The 18,035-nt window shown below is 37.0% G+C and overlaps 1 protein-coding gene across 4 annotated transcripts in view; it reads left to right on the forward strand.

The window, feature by feature from the left end:
• Ttc27 (tetratricopeptide repeat domain 27) overlaps positions 1-18,035 on the forward strand; it is a 158,583-nt gene that overhangs the window by 40,574 nt on the left and 99,974 nt on the right. For all 4 annotated transcript variants that reach the window (XM_026386889.2, XM_026386815.2, XM_026386977.2 and 1 more), the window contains one exon: positions 15,290-15,403. In XM_026386889.2, the coding sequence (XP_026242674.1) occupies positions 15,290-15,403 (114 nt within the window). The remainder of the gene's footprint in view (positions 1-15,289; positions 15,404-18,035) is intronic.

Raw genomic sequence — 18,035 nt, forward strand, 5'->3', positions numbered from 1 at the left:
TGAGCAAGAGAGCTTAGTGCAGGGGGAGGAGAGAATGGGTTGTAGATACCAGGGAAGGAGGAGATGTCAAAAGATGGGGTGCTCCTCAGCATTCAGCAGCTGGAATGGTCAAGAGAGAAATGCAGACAGACTAGAGGCTGTGGATTTGATGGGAGACCCTCGCTTACCTGTAGCACGGATAGTCATCTCAGTAGAGAGAATTAGGGAGGGAATGAACGGTAAGAAAATAAAGCTGATAAACACCATAGTTGTAGAAGATTGGCAGTGAAAAGGGAAGATGGGGTAGTGGATATTTGAAGATTAATGATCAAAGAAGAGTTCAAGAGAAATATGTCACAGAGAAAGGGGTCAGTCAGTATCATTTTTTGGATTTACAGATTTTAAAAAGGATGCCCATCCTGTGTCTTTTCTTGTGTGTGTGTGGTACTGGGGATTAAATGCAGGGCCCCATGCCAGAGGATACATATTCTTTACAAGAGAAGATATGATAAATGAAGAATGATATATTTTCTTTAGTGATACAAGTTGGTAAGATGTGTCACTTTTTCAAAAGTATTTTTAAAATTCATAGTAATCAAGTTAGAATTCTGATATTTTCATTGTTATTTTTCAGATAAGGCAAAAGAAAGGACTTTTATCTAGAAGAAAGAAAAGCTAGCTTTTTTGTACTGTCATGTAAAGTTCTCAAATCACTGTTTCCTACATACCCTCTTGGAACTGGTTAGATGTTAGCTCTGTGTGTCCTCTGGGTGCCCATTTTTTTTTTTCCCCAGTTCATTATTAGAAATCTTGGATATGTATCATTATATCATGTGTGTTTTAGGTAACTATGTAGAAATGCCCTTATTTTATTCATTATGTGTGCTATAAGGAATTTAGCAAGTAAAGTGGTAAAATTGTTTTAAAAGCATAAAAAAACTTTTGTACCTTCCATTTACTTGTTAAGCTAATGTCTGTTAAATAGTTGATATATACAGGCATTGTGATGATCTTTGGAGTCGCAGCACTTAACAGTCTTCCCTTCCAGAGATTACATCAATTTACATTCTCTCTCTCTCTCTCTCTCTCTCTCTTAAATCTTTGAGTCATTGATGGTCTTTTATTTTGTTCATTTATTTATATATGGTGCTGAGAATCGAACCTAGTGCCTCACACATTCTAGGCAAGCGCTCTACCACTGAGCCACAACCCCAGCTCATCAATTTACATTCTTGTGGGGAAAGTACACAGTAGACAAAGAGAGAAATAGATCTTTAATACAAATGCTAAGGAGAAATATAAAGCAAGGTAAGGGACTAAGAGCGGGATGCATGTGATTTTTCTAGACAAGGTGGTCTTGGAAACATCTTACTGGGAAGGTGACATTGAACACAGATCTGTCTGAAGTGGGGCACAGGGGAAGCATACAGAGGGTGTGTGGTGGCCATGAACTGAGTCATAATAGGCAAGTATAGAGCTGAAGGAAGACACATGTCTAGGTTACAAATGGCCTGATGCTTGGGTTTCTTCTGATGGCTGAAGTAGATGGGGATGTGGCATGTAACAGGAAATGTTCCTGCTGGTGTTCCTTAGGGAGGGTGAAGTAGTAACATCCTCTTGGGATTGGTCACATAAGAAGTTCTTTGTGGTGTGTGTATTATCTGCCCCTGAAAAGACCCGCTTTTTCAGCACTTTTTGTGAATGAGAGTATTTCTCTTTCCTTTCTTCAAATCTTTTTCTTTCTTTAACCTGTTCTTATTCCTCTGTATTGTGAGGTACTTCTGAAGTAATTAAGTCTGGTGACTTCAAATCTTGGGTAACTTGCTGCTCTTTGCTTATAGTGAAGGTCATAAAGTAAGTTTTTAGAGACAGAGTCTCACGTTGTTCCCCAGGCAGGTCTTAAACTCCTGGCTTTATGCTGCATAATTTTTCTGCTCTCTGTTCTCCAGCCCTCATCCCAGTCAGAACTGATCTGACCTCTTTTGGGGGAAAGTTTTTGCATTACAGAGACTAAGTATCAAGCCTAACTCTTTTTCTAAAGAGATGAGTTTGTTAATACCAAGTAAGTCTTTCTGAGAAGCAGGACCAGAAACTTAGATGTAAAAAGGGCTTTTTAGGTACCTCCTGGATACTTTGGGGTCTACACTGTTCTCCTTCTGTTTTTCTGCCCTAAAAGAACCATACAAACTACCCCAGAAAAACCCAAACTGCCTTTATTATCTCTTCCTTTTATCTGTCAGTTCTTCCTCTTACCTGTTCTTTGTGCATGGTACTGAAGTAGGTACGTGATAATTTAGACTTAAGCGCCTCCTGGTTTTAATGAAGGAAAAAACTTTATTTATATAGCTGACCTCCATATTTATAAGTTCTGCATGCATAGATTCAACCTATCATGGATTCAAAATATTTGAAAAACAATTTTGTCTATAGTGAACATATATAGACTTTTTTTTTTCCTTGTCACTACTCCCTAAACAATACAGTGTAACAACTATTTACATAGCACTTACATTGTATTAAGTAATTTCAGTGCATGGGAGTATATGTAGGTTATTTGCAAATACTGTGCCATTTTTTGTAAGGGACTTGAGCAACTTTGGATTTTGGTATTTTAAGGGAGCCTTGGAACCAGTCCCCCATCAATACCACCAGACGGTTGTATCATATGGCTCAAAGAGTGTTTGAGAAAAGAGGGACCACTTTACATGCTTTCTTACTTCTGTACTCTTGAACTTTTAATCTGTGCCTCTTTTTTGGCAAGGGTTGTGTTTTGGCATATTTTATAATAAATGGGGTATATGCCTTTCCATTACCAGACTCCCAACTTTAGTGACTGAGCTCTTCATTTCTGAGTCTTTTACATTTGGCCTGGTAGAGTGCTTCAATGTTTTACTCCTAGTTATTGCTCAAAAAACGTATGCAGAAAAAGAGAATGAAAATAATATGCTGTAACCTTAAAGTAGCGTTGATTTCTCTTCTGCAACTGCATTGCTCTGCTTAGTTCCATCATTCAGGTGGCACTGCATGATAGGGATTGCTACTTGTATCACTTTCCTCTTCTGTAAAATGAAGGAAGGGGTGATGTACCCCTTCTCCAAACAAAAAATTTGTTTTGAGGATCCAGTTGTGCAGTGTAAGGAAAAGTACTCTGGAGAAGTTCTTGTAGCGTTCAGTGATGAGCCTGGCTGTCTGCGTCCTGGTTTCTGGGAGATCATTCCTGTTTTCTTGTAGCCTCAGTGAGTGAGACGTGTGTGGAATTAGCTGAGGGAAGGGAAGAGAAAAGAACTGGGACAACAGGAATATTCTTTCTTGCTATCGCTTTGCCCTGGCAGTAACATGGTGACTTGGGACTGGGGTTTGTGAACTAATGGGGCCTTCCTTGTTGATAGAAAATAGCAAGAACAACAAAATTGTAATATTCTTGCCGTTGGAGGGACAGGTCCCATGGGTATTTGGCATTTGTTAAATACTTATTGAATAAACAAATGATGGCTTATTGGTCCTGAAGTTTGTTCAGTTTTAGTGAACTGTCCAAAAGTTGACTAAACTAATAGTGACTCTCTTTTTGGAAATATTTTTTGCCAGTATTTTCATGTTGTTTCAGCATATTGAAAATATGTGAGCTCTGTTGGGAAATGTTTTAATTCAGTAAAGTCGGAAGCTTGTCCTGAGAGGAATAGCTTTCCTTGTATAAGTTGTCATTTTGTGGTGCTATTCCTGAGAAATTACATCCACACATTTCAGGAAAACTGACTGAGTCATAGTAAAAATAACCCATATTGTTTTAGAGAACCATTCATGTTGTATCAGCTTGATAATTTAAAGTGAACTGTGAGATCTATGTTATTTCCTTTCAGATGAGCCAAGTCAGTGACTTTCACTGATGTTTTAAATTTCCTTTCATTGTTGAAAATGGGAACAATTTAGGTAATTCATACAGGTGTTTTAGTTTTCATTGGCAAAATTTCTGTTTAAGTGTGAATTGATACTGGCAGCTTGCCTCTCACTGTCTGCCAGAAGCTCCAACGAATCTATAAGTGGAAGAAGGAAAGAGTCTTTTGGAACTTTCACATTATTTAATGTATTTTCTCTTTCTGCCATTGATCCCATCCTTTCCCCCTCCCCTTCTTTTCCCTCCCCCTCCCCTCCTTCCCTTCCCTTTTTCTTCCCCCTTCCCTTCCCTTTCCTTTCCTTCCTTTTCACCTTTCCCTTTCCCCCTTTTCCTTACCTTTTCTTTCTTTTTTGAGACAGAGTCTCACATTGTTGCCCAGGCAGGTCTTAAACTCCTGTGGTCAGTCAGTCCTCCCGCCTCAGCCTCCCAGGTGCTGGGTTACAGGCATGCACCACTGTTTCTAGCTCTGCTATTGATTTTTTTGTTTTTTAAAAACAGGGAGGGAGAGAGAGAGGGGGGGGGAGAGAGAGAGAGAGAGAGAAAATTTTAATATTTATTTATTTATTTTTAGTTTTTGGCAAACACAACATCTTTGTATGTGGTGCTGAGGATCGAACCCGGGCTGCACACATGCCAGGCGAGCGCACTACCGCTTGAGCCACTTCCCCAGCCCTCTGCTATTGATTTTAAAGTTATTTAATGTATACTTATCTGTGAATGTAAAATAGGTAACTATTTTTTTAAAATATTTTTTTAGTTGTTATTGGACCTTTATTTATTTTTATTTATTTATGTACAGTGGTGAGAATCAAACCCAGTGTCCCACACATGCCAGGCAAGCACTCTACCACTGAGCTACAACCCCAGGCCTAGCTAACCATTTTTACAGATTAAAATGATCATCTTTTTTTCCTCTAGGAAATACTTATTTTAGAATTTTGGTTTCTTTAGGATAGGCAGTGTAACTTTGTGAGTTGGCACTGTTAATTCTGACAGTGTGTGTTACTGGGGTCACTTACTTCAGAGGAACCTCATAGTGCCTAGGAGCAAGCACAGCAAGACCTGAGCAACACAAACCATGGCTGTGCCTGGCGGAGTCAACCTGGTGAAGCGACCACATGAAGAAAGGCCTCAGTAAAAAACAGAAAAATGCCAGGTTAAGTGAGGGAACAGCTTCGTGCTGAGTGATCCCTTGCTCTGTCCTCTTTTCTAGTTCTGTCTGAGTCAGAACTGACCTGAGGACTGATCTTTTTTCCCTCCACAGTTAACTGCATCTTAAAGTTAGTTATACTTATGTACAAATTTCCTTTCCAGTCATGTTGGAATGACTGTTATTGCATTCAATTCCTATTGTGAATAAGGACAAAACTGGATAAAATATATGAAATAGCAGTGTAGAATAAGGCAAATGAGTCATGACTAAGTAGTGTTTATCTCAGGAATACAAAATTGGTTTAATGTGAAATAGTGCATTTCACTTTATTAGTATGCTGAAGAAGAAAAACCAAATAATGTATGTAAAATCAAATGGTATATCTAAATTCAACTACATGAATGATGATATTAAGTGTTAATGGATAAACACTCCAAATAATGGGGGGAAGAGACAGTTCTGTGCTCCCTAGGAAAAATGTATTATAAACATAAAAAGACTCAGGCTGAAAATAATTGGATGGAAAATAACCCATAAAAACAGCAAGTATAAAAAGACTGGATTTCAACATTAATATCAGATGAAATGGATTTTGTTTCAAATCATGTTTCTAGAGACAAAGAGGACTATTTCATAATAAAGGAAGACTTAACAGGAAAACAGAATGATCACAGTGTGCCATGTGCCTAATAATAACTGTATATACATGAAACAGGAATTAACAGAATTAGAGTAAGAAATAGGTAATGTCACAATCATAGTTGATGCTTTTAACAATTCACTAATGTCAACTGATGGGATAAAACAAAAACAGATATATAAGTAATTTGGACAACAGTATTAACCACCTTGACCTAACTGTTGTTTATAAAACATTATACTCGGAATACATGGTCTTTTCAGGTGCACATGATGAGTTCAGCAAGACCATTGCTGAAACATGAAACACATCTCAATGAATGAGTAAATAAAAATGACACTGTGTGGAGTATTATCTCTTTCTACAATGGAATTAAATGGTATAAATAGTTAGTAGAGATCCAAGAACCCTCAAATATTTGGTCCAAGCAGTTAAACAATTTACTTTGTCCATGGGTCAAAAAGGAAATGTATGTGTAAGTCAGTCATCAACCTAAATCATTGACCCCAATGTTACAAAATTTTTCTCCTATGTTTTTCTAGGTAAAATTTACCCCACTACATTGGGGTAGTTTGCAACTTTTAGCTAAGACACTAAGTATATGATCCATAAAAGAGAAAAAGTGATAAATTGGACTTCATTAAAGTTACAACCTTCTGTCTTTGAAAGACAACATTAAGAAAACGAAAAGACTAGCCAGATACTGGATGAAAAAAATCACAGTTTATATACTTCACAAAGGTCTTGCTTCCAGAATAAATTCCTCATCTAACTCGGTAATAAAGGGTGAACCAACCAATTAAAAATGTATGAAGGATTTGAATAGATAAAGATACAGTTGACTGGTGTTCTGCATCCATGGATTCAACCAACCTAAAATAAAAAGTAATTGGAAAAAATTTGCACATGTACTGAACATATATAGACTTTTTTCTTATTATTTTCTAAACAATACAGCATGATATTTATATTACATTACATTATATTACATTATGTTACATTTACATAACATTGATATTATTTTAGAGTTATAAATAATTTAGAGATGACTTCAAGTATACAAGAGGGTGTGCACAGGTCATGTGCCAGGAATACATCATTTTATATAAGGCACTTGAGCATCAGTGGATTTTGGTATCCAAGGGAATCCTAAAACCAATCCCCCAAGGATACTGAGGGATAACTATATATTTAAGGCCATTGAAAGCATCAAAGATATATGATATTACTAATCATTTGGGAAATACAAATTAAAGGTACAAGAAAATACCACTGTATACCCTTAAAAAATACCATGCAGAGAGTTTCAAACTCTCCTACTTTGCTGGTAGAAATGGAAAATGGTACACCCACTTTGGTATACAGTTTGGCATTTTCTCATGAGGTTAATCATCAAGTGCATCACTGGATATTTGCCCACAAGAAATCAAAGTATATGTTCCTATAAAGACTTACACACAAAGAAGGAAGGAAGCTCTCATGATTGTCAACAGAAACAGCAAACAACTAATCAAAGGACACATTGTTCAGAATATAGAACAGGTTATGTGTGGAGTGTTTAAAGAAATAAGGGTTTCATCACAAAAATAGCCAAACAGCTTATTAGTTGTTATACATTTATGATTTGGATAACTTGTAGGAATAATTTGAAATTAAAAAGTAGAATTTTAAACATTTAATCCATGTTTACTTAGCCACATCAGAGTGACTTAGTGTACTTATCAAGAAGTTTTGCATCACAGTGTTCTAGAATTTCCACTCTTAGAAGTATGCATGAGTAAAACTTTTGGGTCTGCATCAGTAGATGCATATAAGAGTGTTTAACAATAGCACAGTGTGTGATGGCAGAAAAATGTTTGTTGACAGGAGGATGAATAAATCAATTATGACTTTTTTTTTTGGTACCAGGGATTAAACTCAGAGGGCACTCAACCACTGGCTACATCCCCAGCCCTATTTTGAATTTTATTTAGAGACAAGGTCTCACTGAGTTGCTTAGCACCTTGCTTTTGCTGAGGCTGGCTTTGAACTCAAAGATCCTCCTGCCTCAGCTCCCGAGCCACTGGGATTATAGGTGTGTGCCACCATGCCCAACTCAATTGTGACTTTTTAACACAATTATGAAATATTATTCAATAGTAAAATGAAAATAAATCAACTAAATATGTAAGTAAAAATGTGGATGAATTTGTAAATATAACAAGTTAAAAAACCAGTCTTAGATTCACAGGTATTTATATTGTACCTCAAAATGTATATTTAGTTATTTTTAACCTTCCGCATATATCAAATAATAAAAAATTAAAAACCAGTTTTGATCAATAGCAAGGTCATTTCAACCTTGTTATTTCAAAGTTATTTGATTTCTTAAACCATTTTAAAGAATAGACAGTATTGACTTCATTGTGTGCATTTTAATTTCAAAGTACAGATATGGACTTAAAGCCAAGATGGCTAATATATTTGTATTAAAGTGTTTTCTTCAGACTTGTGCCTTTGTGCTTCTGGTTTTGGCCTGCATCAAAGCTAAAGCCCTTAGGTCTTTTAAAATTTTTTATTGTTTCTTTTTAGTTATATAAAACATTAGGATTCATTTTGCCATAATTTAAAAAGCATGGGATATAATTTGCTCTAATTCAGTTCCCAATACTTCTCCTTTCCTTTTTCTCCTTGCTCTTCTTATTCCTTTTCCTCTATTCTACAGATCATTCTGCTGTTTACTTGTAGTTTTTGTTGTTGTTTTGTTTTGTTTTAGTTAACATCTTGTGGATAATGTACATGATGGTAAGATTCACTTTGAAACTATGAATTAGCACAGAGTTAAAGAATGAAGAGTTCAGTCTGAAGATAGCTCTTGTGTTCTAAGAAGGCCTGCTTTTCATTTCCATACACTTAAATGATCTAGAGCAAATTCCTCTCACACAATTCTTCCTGCTGAACCAATCAGTGTAGTTCATGTTACTTATGAGCAAGAAAAACATGTAACATAATAGTACTATTCAGTACTACATAATAATCATATTATGTAGTACTGAATAGAAATCAGAATTTAGCCCTATCTTTTTTTTTCTTTTAAAGAGAGAGAGAGAGAGAGAGAGAGAGAGAGAGAGAGAGAGAGAGAATTTTTAATATTTCTTTCTTTCTAGTTCTTGGCGGACACAACATCTTTGTTGGTATGTGGTGCTGAGGATCGAACCCGGGCCGCACGCCTGCCAGGCGAGCGCGCCACCGCTCGAGCCACATCCCCAGCCCCTAGCCCTATCATTTTTATAGATGAAAAATGTGAGAACTCAGTGGTATATTTTTTGTGCATATATGACTACAACTACACGATCAATGTGATTCTACATTATATACAACCAGAAGAATGAGAAGAATTCCATGTATGTACGATATGTCAAAGTGCATCTACTGTCACATATAACTAATTAGAACAAAATTTAAAAGGTACTTTTGTAATTTTTTATTTAAAAATCTTGTCTTTGATGGAAGTGTGAAAGGTGTATCTGGCAGTGTTGGTAAATTAGCATCTCCAGAATCAGGTCTTGTTTTTTGAGGCAGCCAAAAGACCCAACAGATTGACCATTCTGTTGTCTTTGCTTTCTATGTGAAAATTTGTGTAGCAGAGAAAAGAACTTTAAAAGCACTGTGATAGTGGAGCATCCAGCAGCTTAGGATATGCCAGGCCAGCACGGGTCTTGGTAATGGGGAAGAAATAAAGGTCTAAAACAATGGAACTTGCCTTCATGGAATTTTTAATTTAGCCCTGATTAGATTAATAAATAAATGTAATATGGAAACCAGGCAGTTTGAACCTCAAATTGGTAATAAATGTCCTAACTGTTAAGAAAAGAAGAAAATATTCAGGACTGAGCAGTCAAAGAAGGCTTTGTTAATATGGGGAGGATTTGAGTTCAGACCTTGGAAGATAGATGGGGTTTGGATCAGGGCACAGCAGGAACAAAGGCAAGGGGATGGGCGAGTTATCAGGTCCACTAGAGTCCCTGAGCCAAATTGGAAGATGTGTGTAGGGCAGTAGTGAGAGGTAAAACAGGTTTGAGACAGATTTTAAATGGTCTATAGAGCAAGGATAGGGGATTTGGACTAGGGTTCTGCTGGGAGCAGTTAATAACTTTAATTTGAAATTTTTAACTTATTGTCATTTGGAACTGATTTAAAATGAGAGCTATTTTAAATAGATTACATAGAAAGGGGAATATGTTTACTTTTTATAGTATTTCTTTGTTCCTTGCTTTGTAAGGTCAACCTGACCTGGGTGGGCATCATCCGTTTTGGCTTTGGTGTTGCCAGACAATTATACACCCACAAGGAGGGCTCTGAGCTGGCTTTGATTTTATATGGAAAAAGAACTTATCTGAAAGCTCCTTCATGTTTAAAGGAGTAGACTGATTGTCGTATAAAGGAATCCTAGTGACCTCTGCAAGAAGATTATTTGAAACCTACCATGATAAGAATGAAAAGGAAATTTATTTTTAGTAGAAACAATACTGCAGATCCTCTTTGATGGTGTTACAAAATTTTCTTGCTACTTTTCTGGGCCTGAGGGGAATGTTTCTATTAGTGGAAAATTGTTAAAATGTGTGTGTGTGCGTGTGCGCGTGTGTGGGCGTGTGTGGGCGCGCGCGGGTGCACACATAATGGCCGGGGCTCTGAGAGAATCATGAAAATTCACTTTGTTACTGGTGTGTGTGTTATATAGTTTACATGTATATATGTATAATATAATGTTTCCACATTCATGCATGTATATAATATAATTGCTCCATTTCAATCTCTAGTACTCCCACTCGAGTATCTTCCTTGCTTCCCTCCTCCTGATTCCCTTCCTCTACTCTACTGGTCTTCCTTTTATTTATTTGCTGATTTTTTTTTTTTTTTTTTTGATACCAAGGATTGAACCCAGGGAGTCTTAACCACTGAGCCACATCCCCAGGCCTTTTTTGTATTTTACTTAGAGGTAGGGTCTCACTGAGTTGCTTAGAGTCTCGCCATTGATGAGGCTGCCTTTGAACTTGTGATCCTCCTACCTCAGCCTCCCTAGCCAATGGGATTATAAGGGTGTGCCACTGAGCTAGAACAAAAGTTTTGTAGCTAAAAGTAACCTTAGAAGCCATCAGATCAAATCCCATCATCATATAGTTGAAAAAAAAAAATGTTCAAAAATGGAGACAACCTTTCCCAAGGAAACTAAGAGAAAATTCCATTCTCTGTACCCCCCTCCTTTTTGTGGGGAGTACTGGGGATTGAACCCAGGGGTGTTATACCACTGGGTCCTTGTTATTTTACTTTTTTGAGAGAAAGTCTTGCTGAGTTGCCCAGTCTCACCTCACACTTGCAATGCTCACACTGTACTCAACTCTCAGTTCCTTTCTTTTCTTTTTTTTTAAAATTGGTTCTTTTTAATTATACATGACAATAGAATCCATTTTGACATAATTATAAAAGCATGGAATATATCTTGTTGTATCAGTCCCCAGGACCTTTCCTTCCCCTCCCTGCCCTTCCCCACCCTGCTGTCTTCCCTCTGTTGTCAGTCGCTTTCTTTATCCCTTTTTCACTTACCTGAAGTGTGCCAGCAGTCTCTGTGGGACTGGTGGACCAAATAGCTAGGGGTCTGCCCTGTAGGATCCAAACTGAATGCAGTGATAGACAGTTACTGGGTAGAGTTGGAGTTGTGGAAATAAGGTGCAAGAAGACTTTCTGACAAGCTAACATTGAAGCTGACACAGAGCCAGCCATGTAGATAGTGGAGTGATCACTTCTCAGATTCTACATTGAGTGGAATTCAAAGCAATGACCCACTGTAGGGTACATGGTGAGGACTGAATTGCTCTCTCCATTATGGGTGGCTTATGGTTTTTGCTTTTTCACCAACTGGGCTTGACCTTCTGCTTAGGCAGGTGAGGTTGGTTTTCTTCCCATTGGATTTGGTTGCTTAACTATCAGACTGTCAGTTTCTTAAATGTAATTTTCTTCATAAGTCAGTAGACCATATATAAACTTCTGTTTAGTTTTCTCTTTCCTTACCTAATGTTTCACATAATTGATGGCTTCTCACATCACGGTGATGGTGTTGTAGATAATATACTAAGTGTGGCCTGTCTGCAGTCACACAGGCAGTATCTAGTCTGTATCTCCCAGCTAAACAGATAAAAGATACATTCTTCAGTGATCGTTATCCAGTCAGGTTCTTCTTTCAAATATTAGATTGCATTTTACATTTTGTGTGTAATGAGAATGTGTTTTTTGACCTTCACATAAAAGTCTGGCACAAACCCCTTGATCTCGTGGCAGTGTAGAAAACAGTATGACTTTGTTCTTTTTCTGAGGAAACCATTTCATCCCTCTGGTGTACGGATCTTTGGGTCAACCTTTCTAAAGGTGGGCTTTAACTCTGTTAAAGGTCTGTGTCTTGAGCCCATCCGTGTTCCTCACTGTGATTGTTGGCAAAATGATGGATGCAGATGGGAGGTGAGCAACCTTGTCCACCTGCTCTGGAGGGTGATGTTTCTGTTAATGCTGAGAGAAAGCTTTGTAGGAGGAAAGGTTCTGGAAGGGTCTCATGTGCTTCAGTGGCTGCTCTCATGGGCTTGTTGACCTTTATCTACTCAGACTTATTTCATGCTCACATCTTGGTGAGAGGTGGGAGAGTTATTCTGGTTTTGGAGAGGAGAAACTGAGAAGTGAGTATGAAGTAACTTCCCTAGGCTGCATGGCTAACTTGGTGGAGCTGGGATTCTGATCTGTACTTGACTGACTTGGAGGACCTTCCCCACTGTTGGACAGTGCTGTTTCTCAGTGTTCTTCCATCCTGTCATCAAGAGTTTACAGATAATAATCCCTTTAATAGGGCAAAAAGAAAAGAAGACTGCTATTCAGCCAGCTGTACTAGTAGAACCAGGTTTGCAGATTTATCTAATGAAAAAAGTTCTTTCAAAAACTTTTGAGGGCTGGGGATGTGGCTCAAGCGGTGGCGTGCTCACCTGGCATGCATGCGGCCCAGGTTCGATCCTCAGCACCACATAGACGAAGATGTTATGTCTGCCGAAAACTAAAAAAAAAATATTAAAATTCTCAAAAAAAAAAACTTTTGAGATCACACTTTATAATAAAATCTTCTGCCAAGTAGTGCACATTTTAACAATTAGTTTTCTTTTTTTCCCCCTGGTACTAGGAATTGAACCCAGGGGTGCTATATTCCCAGCCCTTTTTATATTTTATTTTGAGACAGTCTCACTAAATTGCTGAGGCTAGCCTTGCACTTGTGATCCTCCTGTTTCAGCCTCCTAAGTGGGTGGGTTTACAGGTGTGCACCACCATGCCCAGCAAATAATGACTTCTGTTTTCTTTTTAATGCCTTTTATATCATTATTCATATCTTTATGGTGCCATACACACCTATTTATTGTGGTAAATGTATTCTTTTTGTAGGGTTAACTTAATGGAGTCACTAAGATTATACATTAATTTTGTAAGCTATATTTTAAGGAGATAAAAATGTTTTAATATTCAAAGTTAATTTAGAAGAATAAGATTATTTAATAAAATATTGTTTTAGATTGTGAGTTTTATGGGGGCAGGGACCTTGTCTTTATTTCTTGCTACTCTCCCTAAGCCCAATGCACACTGCCTTGTATACAGTAGATGCTCAAGTGAATTCATAAATAAACTTTTGTAGGGCCCCATTCTTTTGCTTTTGCTCTCTTACTTTCAGATTCTTTGCTTACTCTTCTCCTATTTCAAGATTCTTTGCCAAGTCACCTTTATTATTCTACTTTTGAATTTTCCTGGGTAGTTATCATCCATTTCTTTAAAAAAAATATATATATATATATATATATATATATATTTTAGTTGTAGATAGACACAGTACCTTTATTTTATTTGTTTTTATTTTTATGTGGTGCCAGGGATTGAGCCCAGTGCTTCATGTATGCTATCACTGAGCCACAACCCCAGCCCCAAGTTGTCATCCATTTTTGAAAGTTAATCATATCTTTTTTTTTTCCTGTGGTGCCGGAGAGTGAACCCAGGGCCTTGTGCATTCTAACAGCTGAGCTACATCCCCAGCCCGAAGTTGGTCATATCTTTTTTTTTTTTCATATTTTTTAGTTTTAGATGGACACATATCTTTATTTTTTGTGGTGTTGAGGATCGAACCCAGTGCCCCACACATGCTAGGCGAGTGTGCTACCGCTTGAGCCACATCCCCAGCCTGGTTGGTCATATCTTAATTTGACTATTTAAATTATCATAATTTCATTCAGAAAAAGTTATAAAATGATATAAAGATGTTCTGGCTCTCAGGAGACCAAGTGTAGGTACCAGTTTTCACCATTACCGAAGGTGTGATACTGAACAGTTACTTTCATATGTTGGAGCTTCATTTCCCTCTTAATTGTAAGAGGGATTATTCTAGATTAGGGGTTAACAATTCAAATGCCTGGAGGGGCCATGCAGTTAGTACAAATAAGTGAAGAGAGCTGGGCAGAGTACAGTAAAGAGTTGTAGTGACTTTGATATAGTTTATGCTATGTTGAAAGGCTTATTGCTAACCATTAATGAATGAATTTGACTAAAGACAAACACTTGTATTGTTTTAGCCTAATAATTCTTCAGGTTGTTTACACTTAAGAATTACCTGGGGAGCCAGGTGTGGTGTGCATGCCTGTAATCCCAGTCACTTGGAAGGCTGAAGTAGGAGGATGGAAAGTTCCAGGCCAGCCTCAGTAACATAGCAAGGCCCTGAGCAACTTAGCAATACCCTGCTTCAAAATAAAAAAAAGAAGGGCTGGGGATGTAGCTCAGTGGTAAAGTGCCCTGGGTTCAGTCCCCAGTACATCTCCCCACCCCCCAAAATGATCTAGGGAGTTTTTTTTTTTTTTTTTTTTTTTTTTTTTTAAAGCACTGATGCTTAGAGCCTGCTTTCAGATCTGATTTACTTTAAAAAAAAAAAAAAAAAAAAAAGCCTGATGATTCCCAGATGCTTCTTAATGGGCAGCTAGGTTTTGAATGATTAATTGGACTTTAACTAGTTTGCTTTTCATACCCGGTTTTTGGAAACAAGGAAATATTTGTTTAGAAACAGACAACAAGAAAATGAAAGTTATTGTTGGGAATGTCTACCCAGGGAAAACATTGGATTCTAAGTCACCTTCAAAGAGAGCTTAAATTGTGTTCATTATGGTAAGTTATCCTTGTTTATCACAGTTTGTTTCACCCAAACCATGCACTTTATTTCTCACTACTTGTCATATTTAGTGGTTTCTGCCATGCCCTCTGAATTGGTGGCTATTACAGCTTTTCTCTGGGGTTAAGTTTCATTATGTGCATATTCAAAGTTTTTTATAGGTCAGTCTTGTTCAAGATGCCTCTTCTAAGAAAGCATTTCAATTAATATAGGATCTTAATGCCAGAAAGCATTTTGATATGTTTTAGCATGATTTTCTTTAATGTAAATTGAAAAAAAGGAGAGCCTTTTGCCTGTGTTTGCTTAGATTGTCAAATATGCATTTGGCTATATTCTGATATTTTTGCAAGAGTTAAATTTCACCTACTCACAATATGGTCTCTAGCTTATCCTTCTTTCTTCTTCTTCTATCAGTGTTTGCTTTCACAACCGAAGTTCTGGGCCATTCAGACATCAGCCTTGATCCTCCGGACGAAACTTGAGCGGGGAAGTACGCGGCGAGTGGAGCGGGCAATGAGGCAGACACAGGTAAGGATGGATTTGTCAGTTTTGGATTTCTTCCACCTCTCTTGCTAGAAGTAAGCATGCATGTATGTGATGAGTAGAAGAGTGAGATGGCTTATGATTTATTCAAACACTTGGCTATTTATTTGTGACAGTGTAGGTTCTAAAATGTGACTGCTTGGCTCCAGAGCTCAACTCCGTCACTTTGTAGCTCTGGTAGTTAACCTCTGTAAGCCTCATTTTCATTTTCTGTAAGAGTAATAATAATTGTAGTTATAGGCTTATAGTGAACTTTAAGAGAGATGATATAAGAGTTACTCTATAAGAGATATGTAGTCCCAAAAGTACAGGTTGTTTAATGAAATAAAATTCACCCTAATACAATATTCACTGGTGGTAAACTAGACACATGTAAAAAAAATCTACATTCAGGCATCATTTTCCCCTTAATACTAAAGTTTATTTCTGTCCATTTCTTTCACACATTATCTGATAGACTACTCATGTTATAGATTTATTATCAAGAAAAAATAGAAAAATGTCATAAAAGATGTGGGCTTTCATAAAGTCAAAGTCTAGTCCTGTGATACAAAATACCTGAGAGTAGATAATATATAGAGAACAGAAATTTAGTTTCTCACAGTTCTGTGAGCTGAGAAGTTCTAGATCAAGGCACTGTAGGCTCATGGTCTGGTGAAGACCTGTTTTTCATAGATGGTGATGTGTATCTGTCCTTAAACGCCAGAAGAAGTGAGGACAGCAAGCCCATTCTCCCAAGCCCCTTTTTTATAATCCTTGCATTTTTTAATGGTGCAATATAATTATGCATAATACTAGAATTCATTGAGACATATTTGTGTATGCACAAACCTTCATGACTTAATCACTTTCTAAAGTCCCCGCTGCTTAATACTTTGACATTGGCCATTAAGTTTTTTTTTTTTTTTCTTTTGTGGTGGTGCTGGGGATTGAACCCAGGGCCTTTGTGCATGTGAGGCAAGCACTCTACCAAGTGAGCCATATCCCCAGCCCTGGCCATTAAGTTTCAACATAAGAATGATAGCACCCAATAAAAATGATATTATTAAAAATTTATTTTTATTTTGATACAGTTTCAAACCTATGTGAAAGTTGTAAGAACATTACAAAGACATGCTCTTTAACTTTCACCATGAGACCCCTTTCAAGTTTTATCAATGTCCTAATAATGTTCGTCACAACAAAAGGATCTAGGCATTGCATCTAGCTTGCATCCCCTTTCCTCTTCTTCAGTCTGGAACAGTTCCCTGGTCCTTTCTTAAAGATTACTGTCTAGTTACTTTGGAGACTCAGTTTGAGTTTGTCTGATGTGCCCTCATGATTTGACTCAGGTTTTGCAGGTTTGACAGTAATGTTACAGAAATGTACTCTTCTCCTTTATGTGGCACATGATGTATCCTGTCACTGGTGATGTTATTTGGTCACTTGAATAAGCTGAAGTTTGTGAGGTTTTCCCCAACATTCATTACTCCTTTCTCATTGTAGTTAATTAATATTTGGGGGGAGTTACTGAGCTACAATTCTATTTGTTATGCAACTTTCACCCACTAGTTTTAGCATTTATTGAAGTTTCCTGCCTACAGAGTTATTACCATGATAGTTGCCAGGTGGTAATTTTCTAACTATTTAATGATGTCTTAATTGGTATTCTACTGTTGGGAAGAGTGTTCTTAATTATTTCATCATATACTTATTTATTTGATTGTAGTATTTTATTTTATTCTAGGGTATATAATCTTATACTGCTGTTATTTATCTTATTTAAAATTTTTGTTTTACTTATTAATTTTTAATTGAATTTTTTATTTGTTTTAATTAATTGTACACAACAGTATAATACATTTATGCACTTTGATATATCATACATAGATGGAATATATAATTTCTCATTTTTCTGAGTATACATGTTATAGAATGATATTTGCTATGCAGTCACATATATACATAAAGTAATAATGTTTGTTTTGTTCTACTATCCTTCCTATACCCACATCCCCTCCCCTCCCTTCACTTTCCCTCTACCTAATCTAAGGTAATTCTATTCTTCACTAGTGCCCCCCCCCATTGTGAATTAGCATCTGCATATTAGAGAAAACATTCAACCCTTTGTTTTTTGGAGATTGGCTTATTTTGCTTAGCATGATATTGCCCAACTCCATCTATTTACTGGAAAATGCCACAATTTCATTTTTCTTTAAAACTGAATAATATTCCATTGAATATATATACCTCATTTTCTTTATCCATTTATCTATTGAAGGATACTTAGGTTGGTTTCATAGTTTAGCTATTGTGAATTGAGCTGCTATAAGTATTGACTTGGCTGCATTACTGTAATATGCTAATTTTAAGTCCTTTGGGTATAAACCTAGGAGTGGGATAGCTGGGTCAAATGGTGATTCCATTCCAAGTTTTCTGAGGAATCTCCATACTGCTTTCCATAGTGGTTGTACCAATGTGCAGTCCCACTAACAATGTATGAGTGTACCTTTTCCCCCACATCCTCACCAACATTTATTGTTGCTTGTATTCTTATTGATTGCCATTCTAACTGGAGTGAGATGAAATCTTATTTGATTTGCATTTCCATAATTGCTAGAGATGTTGAACACTTTTT

Source organism: Urocitellus parryii, chromosome 12 (assembly GCF_045843805.1).
Source record: "Urocitellus parryii isolate mUroPar1 chromosome 12, mUroPar1.hap1, whole genome shotgun sequence".
Lineage (NCBI taxonomy): Eukaryota > Metazoa > Chordata > Mammalia > Rodentia > Sciuridae > Urocitellus > Urocitellus parryii.